The following is an 11350-nucleotide window of genomic DNA, read 5'->3' on the forward strand; positions in this document are numbered from 1 at the left end:
AACGCACTCATGTCACTGCACTTGTCGTTGTTGCATCACGCATGCGCGAGAATAAAAACCCGTCAATCAACATTGAGACAGTAAGCTTTCATTGAAGAGCTTATCGTAACGAATGCCATATGACGTAGGCATTCGTTACCGTGGAAACGATACTACGCCGGAACGCGGATTCTCAGGATCGTCCACAGCGATTTTAACTCTTGCAAAAAGATCATAATCCACAGAATTCAAAATTATTTAAATAAATAAATACGCAGAAATAATAACACTCATTGTTTGAATTAATTAAGAATTCACTTTCAATCGAGCTTTAATTAATTTAATTAGTGATTAACTCGACAAGTAACAACTCAACAATATTTTAAAATTATCAATTCTTTATCGTTCGACTCGTGGAGAAAAAAGGATTAAATTAGACGGAAGGCAATTTTATATCTGATCAGAAATTTTGCTGTGAGCAATTTCTTATTGAATTCGGTCAGTCATCCAAAAATTTGCTAAATTAAATTAATTAGAATTCAATCAAAATAGATGATTAAACAGCAAGGAATGGAATCAATATATTACAGTTGCGTGCAGACACGATACAATTATAATATTTATTTTCCTGATAGGATTACTTTGACTGAGTCACCCTCTATAGCTACAGCACTGAGTGTTATACTCCGTGTCAACTCTGTGAATCGAAAGGGACGCGCGGCGACAACAATAACGACTCAGGAACAAGTGCCTTTAGCGTGTCGGCGTGGTGATTACAGTGGTGCGGTGGAGAAGATGTCCTGCTGCACCGGGAGCAAGAATGATGAGGGTGCCGAGCCGATGCGGGTGCGAGGATGCACGGATGTCATTTGGCTCTGCCTCTTCATAGCATTTTGGTTTCTCATGGTACACGGTTGTTGTTACGTATACCTGACGCCACGTTTCTTTTTTTTTTTTGTTTACGAAAAAGAGATGCACCTGTCGTGCCCGGTATTCCGGATTGGTATTTCAAAGACTCAAATCCAGTCGAATCCATCGAGAATCTGCAAAGCTTCTGCTACAAATTCTTTTGACGGAAAAGCCAAACATCTGATGTTGAATACATATGCGACGCTACTGACAGAAATATGATAAAGATTTGTTAACGAAGTATGATGACAGAAATCAAGCTATATAGTTTTGATGATAAAGAGATCAGAATCTACATTTGACAGATTCTCCTCGGTTCCTGTTGTAGATTTGTCATATTATGCTTAGCGAGTTCTGAGTTTAATTCACTGTGAATTTAATGATAAACTACTGTTAATTTTGCTTATTGAATATTATTGTTATTAAGATCAGGAACTAACTCGGGACATGACTTTTGATGAGATGTACAAAGTATAGTAAGCTTAAGTAGCAATTTTTTCATTTATGTCTTTAAATAAGAAATCTCTTATGTCTACCAATATCGATTAACTTTAGTCTTAATTTATTTTTATCTTTTTCCAATTCTACAAGTAAATTAAATCTTTATTAAAAATAAATATTGGAGTTCACAATCTGACATGATAATTTATTTATAGATTTTAGTCGCTGCTTTTGCGATAGTCTATGGTAATCCCCTAAGACTTATAAATGGATACGATAGTTTTGGGAACACATGCGGTGTGAAGAATAATCCGAAGTTCGGCAGTATGGAGCTTTCTGGACAGGACACCAGTGACAAGCCGTTAGTCTCATACATTTCCTTCTTAATTTATGCCTAAAGATAAAGAAAAATAAGACTAAATTATCCATAAAAGTAAATTTTAACTTTTAAGAAAATAATGTTATGTTATATTTTTAGATATTTATTCTTTCTGGATATATATAACGTTACACAGTCGTTGAAGATTTGTGTAAAGCAATGTCCCGATCGAATGTTGCGGACAATGAAGGATATCTGTACCTTTTACAAGGAGACGGGATCGCAATTGTGCCATGATAGACCAGGTGGTGATTTCAGCGCGTGTAACAGCGAGAGCAGCAAATTTAAAAACGGATCGTGCCCTGAGCGACCGGTTTATCCCAGCACACCTGTCCTAAATCGATGTATTCCTAAGGCGATAAAGGAAGTGAGCGAAGTGATAATCTCAAATTTATATGGTTTAATCAACTCGTGGGATGTTATCGAACAGGTTTTGGGCGACCTGTGTAAAACTTGGAGACAAATTCTGGCGCTGTCTTTTCTCGCCTGTGGTAAGAATCCAGCGCATTACTGACAATGTACATATACAAATTATATACTTATACTTATTTTCTTCTTTTCTTTCAGTTTTGTCGCTCTTTACAATAGCCATCTTTCATTTATTGGCAAATATTGTTACGTGGATTATAATCGTCCTTGTAAGCATTGCTAGTACAGGTAAATTACATTTCGCATTAATTAATTATGTATTGTTTAATTTTCAACATATGTATTTATAAAAAGCCAAGTATTTGTATACTTGACTTTTTATAAATACATATGTCGTAAACTAAGCAATACATAATTAATAATTATATCAAATTAATGATATAAGTATCTATAAATAATATTTATAATAACAAGAATAGAAATAAATTTAGTTTATTTGTTTAAATTTTGAAATGCACACATATAAGATTTTATATAGAAAATGTACTTGGCATAGCCTTGACTATAATATAACATTATTGATTTTTTTTTTTTTTTTACATTACTATTCTCTAGCTTTGAGAATATGTATAGATGCTATAAATATATGTTCATATCTTTATAATACAACAAAGCTTGTAACTTAAAATTTATATAAAAATAAGCTTAATTAAGCTAAATTATAAAATTATATTTTTTTACATTATTTACATTATATATATTTACAAAAATACAACTTTTAGCTTTTTTGATAAAAATTATATATAATTTGTATATAATAAATCAAGCTAAAATTTGCATATGATATTAAAAATGCAAATTTTATTAGCTATTAAGAAAAATGCATTAATAGCATTATGTTATAGTTGGTACAATTCTTTTATGGATGACATATGTTGATATTAAAAAAACCTTGGACAAAACTGATCCAAATCAACTTCTCGAAGAAGCTGTCAGAAATGAAAGAGCATTTCTCGCATTTTCTATTATTGCTACTATCATCACTGTAAGCATTATTTTGTAATAGAAAAAATATATATTTAATACTTTATTATAAGACATATTATATAGAATTTATATTGACAATCTTTTTTTTTTATTTTATAGATTATTTTATTGTTTCTTTCATGCATATTACGTAAACGCATCAGTTTTATGGCGGCACTATTCAAAGAAAGTGCAAAATGCTTGAGAGAATTACCTGGCTTATTTTTTCAACCGATCTTAACATTTATAGCTTTGATGCTGTTCTTTGCCTTTTGGGTATTTGTGATTCTTTGTCTTGCAACAGCTAGTGAGTATTTTGCAGCATTTAATAAAGAAACAAATTTATTTTATGATAAAAAATAATTTTTTCGCTTTGTTATAGATTATCCCGAGACGAAATCAGTGCAAATGTATAAGAACACTATATTTGATTCTGTAAATTTGAGCTCAATTGGTGAAAACGCTCCATTAGTCGAGGAGAAAAAGATAGATTTTTCTATAGAGTCTTTTAAAAGTAATATATCGTTTTACACATATCTCACAATGAATAAATAAAATTAAATAAGAATTATTAAACGTTTCAGCTTTTACTCTTGTGGAATACGTTGATGCAACTTGGGTGAAATATATGTGGTGGGTGTATCTTATAGGACTGATATGGACGTCGGAATTTATTGTTGGATGTCAAGTTATGGTAATATCAGGTTCTGTTGCTCACTGGTACTTTAGGTAATAATTTTTATAATATATCGACATAAAATCACATTAGATATGCTTTAATAATAATAAATTATTTTTATTAGAGGTAAGAACACCAGCTCGTTTCCAGTATGTTCATCTATAGGACACTTAGTCTGCTATCATATGGGCTCTGTAGCATGTGGATCACTCTTGATAACCATTTTTAAATTACCTAGATTGATTTTAACATACCTTCATGCTAAGTAAGTTTCTCTACAAAGAAAAAACTCGTAAAGATTTTCATTTCCTTTCAAAAATTTTTTAATTTTTAATTTTGCATTTATTTGTTTGTTTCGTTTGCATTTATTAATTTATTTGTTTTTATTTTCCAGATTTGAAAAGACTAAGGAAACATCTCCATGTGCTCAGTGTGGTTTAAAATGTTGCATTTGCTGTTTCTACTGTTTGGAAAAATTCATTCGGTACATGAATCATAATGCGTACACTGTTGTTGCTATAGAGGGTACTCACTTTTGCAATGCAGTCAGGATAGTACGTTCTAGTAACTAGTCTAGTTATAAAATAATTTTATAATATCTATAAGAAGCAGAAAAAAATAATAAATATACTTAATAATAAAATAAATATATATCTTGATTAATATAAAAAGATATTCATAAATTATATTTTCTTTCAGGCTTTTACAACGCTCGTTAGTAATGCTCTTCAAATAGCAGTGATCAATGGATTTGGCGACTTTATATTATTCCTGGGAAAGTGTTTTGTTACAGCCGCGACTGGCAGCGTCGGATTGCTTTTTATGAGAGAAAATCCTGAGCTACATTTCTATGCTATTCCAGTTCTCATTGTTTGTGTTTTTTCATTCTTCATTGCTCATTGTATAATTTCCCTTTATGAGGTGAGCCAAATGCACGCATATGCATATATTTATTAATACATTTTATATGAAGGATTTCTTAAATAAGATCTTTTATAATAAATTGATTATTTTAGACCGTTATCGACACGCTATTCTTATGTATATGCGAAGATAAGAATTTAAACGGTGAAAATGGAAAGTGGCGTCAATCTGCATTAGCACAAATCGAAACCTCTAGCAGCAATGCAAACGGACAACAATCCCACGAAATGACACCAATGAACGAATAAGTATTTGTTACTTTAGATGTTTTTTTTTATACACATCTTTTGTACACATCTTTTTTACATGATGGAATACTTTCGCATTTTATCACTCATATATCTAATAGAACTAATAAGAATACATTCCTTTCTATGTTCACGCATATGATATTTGCATTGCTATACGAATAACTTTATAGATATTTATCTTGAGAATTATTCTTATAATGATTAGAGATATACAAATCATGTCAAGATATGATCGTTCATAACACATTTTTAATTTATGACAATATATGTGTGAATAACAATATCTGGATTTCCCATGACAATCATTAAAATCTTGAGGATTTTATACTTAAAAAAAAATCCCTCATTTTAAAACAAAAATTTGTATATGAAAATGTCAAAATATGATAGTTCTAGATTAATATATTATAATAAATAATAAATTATAATAATTTTTAAATTAAAAATGTTTTTGAACACAGTTATAAAGATATGAAACTATTTATTTTCATATGATAGCTGTGTAATGTACCTGAATGTACCATGAATTTTAAATAATCAAATTACGGTCAACCTTGAACATTTTTAATTTAAAAATTTATCTCGATATTTTGATATTATAAAGTTTATTCAAAATGATCACAGAAATTTGTCATTAATGGTTGTCACAGAAAGTCGAACATACTGTATGTATATCTAATGCTCACAATATGCTCACAAAAACGAGATCTGTATATCTAATATTTTAGACTGATTATGTAACTTCATAATCAAATTATGATTAATATCAATTTATTCTTTTTATTTTAGTTCGATGTTTAAGTATGAACGCTCATTTCTTAAACTACTGGTCTTCTTTTTTGTGATAAATTATTTCCAGATTTTACTGAATCATTGTTATATTTTTCATTTCAAGCATATCTTTAGATAAACTTGATTGATATATAAAAATCTGCTGATTGCAAACAATTTGTAATTTGATGAAACAGAAAAACGAATTGCGCTTGTAAAATGATAACGATGAATCGTCAATTAATTGCTCATTTTGAAATCTGCTATTTCACCAATTCTTAATTTAACTGCCAGAGTTTGAAAAATATTTTGTAATATTTGCTAGAATCACATTAAAAAATAGATTAAACTATTTTGTTTTATAAGAATTTTTCACGGAATAGATGTTTTACTCAATATTATCTAATTGACGGATAAAGCATAGATTAGATTTATATTTTTTATATCAAAGTTGTGCCATTGCACAAACCGAGAACTCAACCGTGTTTAAGGATATTTTTGTTATGTAATAAGGAGATACAAGTATTAATATATCTTTAGATTTGAGTACATATAGAAAAATCAAGTGCTGTTATAAAATACAATTATTGCTTATAAAAAAATATACATTATGATGCAGCAAAGTGCAATTATGTGTAGTTAAACAAATTTCTATGTGCAAAATATGGATAATTTATAATATGAAAAAGTTTCTATACTCATTGCAAATGGAAAGCCTATTTTTTAAGCTTTATATATGTTTCTATTCTTTCCAATCAAACATTTCATATACAAACTGAACCAATTAAAATTTTTACACCTAGATCATAAGAAGCTTTCGTATTTTCATGTACAAAATATTTTAAGCTATTTTAATGAAATTGATATTAAACAGGTGTATAAATTAAACTAAATATATATTAGTTTTTAAGATATATTTAAAATACTCTTTAGAGCTCAATATATAAATTTGTGTCAACAAGTGTGGCATGTTAGTTACGAAGTACAAAGTAGTATGATTCAAATATTCAAATGTGCTTTAAATATTCAACATTTATAATATATTATATCATCAATATTAGGCAGCTATATTAATACTGAAAAATTTTATTTTTCTTGAATTATATATAAAATACATGTTTGTGACTTAAGAATTTTTATTGATGAAAAACTTTGAATTGCTTAATAATTAAGTTCGAAAAATCTGTGAGCAATATTTTTTTAAGAAAAGGCAATTCAAAGTTTGTTATATATATTTACTTAATAATATATATGTGTATTATATATGTATACATGAATAATACAATAATACAATATTGTTCAGTTAATCTTCATGAAATTATATATTATATGAATAAAATAAAAAAATATTTTATCATTCTTCTATACCGAATTCTAATAAGACTTTTATAAAACTTATAAAATTGTTTCTCCCTTAAGAGATTTTATCGATTGTTTCATAATTATTAATATTAAACACGTGTATCTTATAAGATCTCATATAAAATTAGATGAAAACAAGATTTTCATTGTATTTATTATTTTAAAATGCAGTAATCAAATATCGAAGATATTTAATTATAGATATTAAATAATTTTGCATATATATTTTTTCTTTATTATGCATATATTTTATTACAAAATAATAACATTTATTTCGCCTTCTTCTTTTTCAAAGCTTTTGATTTTACAGATTTTTTGACAGATTTTAATTTCTTAACTTTTTTAGTTATCACGGGTTTTCTTATTTTTTTCACTTTACTTTTCACAGATTTTTCTACATTTTCCCTATTGTCCAATATTTCAGACTTATTTTCTATTTCCATTGCTTTCTCCATTAAATCGCCTTTAAATATCTCATCAATGGGATTAAGCATATAAGATGATTCAGGTTTAGTTGCCTGTCGCACCATTTTCTGTTCCACTCGGTTTATGTATTTATTAGCAGCCTTCTTTGTCAATGCTTGTCGATACTGAAATTTTTTTAAATTACACGAATATTATTTTTTTCATATAAAAATTATAAGAATATTTTATGGATGTTAAAAATGATTATAAATTGTTGTATTACCTTCGCAGGAGAGATATAATGAGTATTATCCCATAATGTATTTCCACCAAAACTTCCATCAAATATTTTAACTGGATTTAGGACAAATCTTGGACCAATTTCGGCTAATGCACCGTCCTCTGTTAAAATCTGATAATTTCGAAACCATATTCTATTGTCCAGAATACTGAATGTATATACATGATCAAAAAATGGCTGACTTTTCGGATAATGATTCGGCACACCAAAGATCTGTGTCAATAGTTCCTTCAAGAGGTTATAATGCACCTGTGTAGTAAAAGTTTCATCAAATGATAATAATGGTCGGGATCCTTTCAAACAGTTTCCTGTCATTTTCAGCTCTCCCATTGTATAAACTGCAGATAAAACAAATCAAATACAATCATTATAATACTTTCATTTCAATACTTTCTTAAATCTGTTTGATAAAAATATTTACTGTTTTCTACGAGAAATTTTGCACTTGGACCAGCAGATATATTAGCAAACCATACGTAAAGATCACGTTTCTTTCGACCTTCAAATAGAATAGCTTTATTACAATTCTTCATCTCACATATCTCATTCACTACTCGTAAATTTTTAGAGCGTTCCATTTTGCATTCTGGACGGTGATGTGGCATCAACATTTTTAAGTCCTCCATGAGATGACGATGTCTGTGATTAATACCTCGGGTGGCAAACACCAATACTCGCTGTCTGTTGATCCATTTCACCTAAATAGAAAATTATCTTTTTCAAATATTCTTTTAATTGATAAACAAATCTATAAGTGATAACAGGAAAGGTTATAGAAAATAAGAAAGAATTAATTATAAAAATTAATTTGCTTCTCCACGACAATTTAATAAATTTTCATAAAAATGTTCTATAAAAAAAAGACTTTGATATAATCATTAACATTTCAATGCTTTAATTTTGTTACATATATTTGTCAAAAACTATTGTCAAAAACTATTAATTATATATTATTATAATATATTTCATAAAATGAAACATTTTAAATCAGCTTTTCACAATTTACACAATGTAAGGTTAAATCATTTGTAAACCTTTTTAACGGCAGGTTCGTCTGATGTTCTCTTCATTTGTGGCTTTTCTTCTTTCTCTTCTTCCTCCACATTTTCTCTTTGCTTTCTCTTTAACATTTTCTTCATCATTATAAAAATAAAAATAATAAACGATGAGATTAAATCAAAAGACAACTCTATGATCACGAAGGAAGAAGCGACTCGAAAAACTACACGTGCATTTTGGTGCATTTGCTATCTACAGTGATGCAGTCGTTATGATTAAAATTTCAGATATTTAAAACCCTACAAGCACATAATCCGCCAAGTTTGTCGCGTTACTTGCACTTTCTAGTATTTTTTGTACTTAAAATAAGATGAATATATATCAAAGCGTTGGAGAAAAAGGAAAAAAAAAATGCTAAGTGTAGGAAGTGCTGGCAAGTGAACAAATTGCAATATTGTATATGTATGTATATAAGCCAGTTTCAAAAAATATATAATAATAATGTATAAAGAGAAGCTGCATGTTCATCTTTTCTTATTATCCAATATCTTGCGAAAAAGAATTAATTAAGTTGTTAATACAGTTTCTATACTAAAATTCTAACCTATTTAATTTCTCTCAACTAATTGTGAGTGTTAAGGTTTTCCCTTGTTTAAAATAAATAAGACATTGTTTTATTTAAATTTGTTTTGCTATTTTATAGAAGCTGTTACAACTATAGTAAGTATAATAATATAAATAATGTACGATTTTATAAAGTGATAAACATGTTTATCATTTTAGGTTATGGGTAGACATTGCTGTGTTTTGGGATGTACCACGGGGGTAAGTTTACCTTCTCATATGTTTCCCAAAGACGCGATTATGATGAATAAATGGAAGAAGGCTATTTATTCGGAAAAAATACGAGATCTGACCGATGAACAATTAAGAAAGTGCGTTGTGTGCTACAAACATTTTGCTGACAGTGACTATGAGGCAATGTACAGATTACGGAGATTGAAACCTGGTGTCATACCAACTTTATATCTGCCAGATAATGGTAATGACAACAATGAGGCGAGTAATAATAATGGCAACGGGACAGATAACAATAATTCTGAGAAGGATAACAATAATTCTGAGACGATTATAACTATAAATACAAAAGAGATAAAAAATGAGCTAATGGATACAAATTCAACTCAAATTGAAGAAATTCAAATAATAGAGCTCATAGAAGAGAAACAGTTCACAGCAGAAGTATCACAGAGTATCCCAATAGAAGTGTCACAAAGTATCCCAATAGAAATATCACAGAATACTTCAATAGAAATGTCACAGAATATCCCAATAGAAATATCACAGAATACTTCAGTAAAAATATCACAGAATAGCCCAGTAGATACAAATCCTCTAAAATTAGATTCTCCTTTGTCGAAGAATTCAATGCACAGCTTTTCAGATCTATATACTTTATTGCAAGAAAAGCACTTTCACAAGTTTACACCGAAAATATGGAAGTTGTATAAGCTATCATGCATATTAAAGAAAAAACAGGAAGTTGTAGTTAAAAGACAGTTGTCTTTTCGTGAACGTATAAGGCAAGCCAAACAATACAGTAAAAGTGCTGCCATAGAAAAGTTATTATCCTCGTTAACACCTGTTCAACAAACATTCCTTCAAATGCAAATAAAAACAACAAAGTACACCCCCAAGGCATGTAAATAAAATATTAAGTTGCATTATATATATTATAAAAAAATTAATTTATGATTTAATTTTACCTGTTATTTTTTTAGGAAAGACGTTTTACATTAGACGAAAAGATCGCAGCCTTATCTATCATGAAGCAATCTAGTAAATGTTATCAATATCTGACACTAGTTTTCAACTTGCCCAGCATGCAAACGTTATGTTCTATATATCAGAAGGTTAACATTCACCCAGGTCCAATTAAGTTTATAAATTGGCATTTAAAGAAACAAGTAGAATTAATGAAGGAAAAAGAGAAAGTGTGTCTTTTAATGTGGGATGAAATGCTATTGCAACCTCACGTAGATTACGATATGAAGAAAAAGCATATTCTCGGTTTCGAAGACTTTGGCAACAAGAGGAGAGCACGATTCGCTGATCATGCGTTAATCTTCATGGTACGTGGCATACAAAGCGGATGGAAGTTTCCACTAGCATATTACTTTTGTGATGGTACGACAAAAACTGATCAACTCATCGAATGGATTAAGGATATTGCTAAAATTATAATTGACAGTGGATTATATCTAGTCGCTTTTGTATGCAATGATGGAAAAAGGAATCTTACTGCTATAAATAAAATGAAGTTAGAATCGGCGAGGCTCAAGTCAAAACAAGGCCAGCTTTATTGTGAGTGCATTTGTTATCAAGTTATTATTGTCCATTGTGTAAAGATTATAATTTTACTTATATTGTGTTTTTAAAACATTAAATACACACACACACACACACACACACACATATCATATAGTTTTATATATATATATATATAAAACTATATAGTGTGTGTGTGTGTGTGTGTGTGTGTGTGTGTGTGTGTG

At 29.0% G+C, this 11350-nt stretch overlaps 2 protein-coding genes across 3 annotated transcripts; one reads left to right on the plus strand and one right to left on the minus strand.

The window, feature by feature from the left end:
- The first annotated feature begins 649 nt into the window (after positions 1-649).
- On the plus strand, positions 650-7091 carry Ctl1 (choline transporter-like protein 1). Of its 2 annotated transcripts, XM_011642120.3 has the most exons (12): positions 651-885; positions 1545-1690; positions 1808-2199; positions 2276-2365; positions 2983-3122; positions 3224-3410; positions 3486-3617; positions 3688-3832; positions 3907-4047; positions 4177-4336; positions 4482-4703; positions 4799-7091. In XM_011642120.3, exons 1-12 carry the CDS (start codon positions 775-777, stop codon positions 4952-4954), a joined length of 2022 nt encoding a protein of 673 aa, XP_011640422.2. In that variant the 5' UTR covers positions 651-774; the 3' UTR covers positions 4955-7091. The 2 variants fall into 2 exon arrangements, with proteins under 2 accessions (XP_088935861.1, XP_011640422.2); XM_089079735.1 differs by lacking the exon at positions 4799-7091 and having other exon boundaries at positions 650-885; positions 4177-4346; positions 4482-4653.
- A 211-nt stretch (positions 7092-7302) lies between these two features.
- On the minus strand, positions 7303-9040 carry LOC105429257 (ribosome biogenesis protein BRX1 homolog). The gene is made up of 4 exons (XM_011642119.3): positions 8831-9040; positions 8218-8494; positions 7779-8134; positions 7303-7680 (listed from the first exon to the last, which is right to left on the minus strand). The coding sequence occupies exons 1-4, from the start codon at positions 9038-9040 to the stop codon at positions 7360-7362; spliced, it is 1164 nt and encodes a 387-aa protein (XP_011640421.3). The 3' UTR covers positions 7303-7359.
- Positions 9041-11350: the final 2310 nt, after the last annotated feature.

Source organism: Pogonomyrmex barbatus, unplaced genomic scaffold, assembly GCF_055798465.1.
Source record: "Pogonomyrmex barbatus isolate J1 unplaced genomic scaffold, ASM5579846v1 scaffold3, whole genome shotgun sequence".
NCBI classification, from domain to species: Eukaryota; Metazoa; Arthropoda; class Insecta; order Hymenoptera; family Formicidae; genus Pogonomyrmex; species Pogonomyrmex barbatus.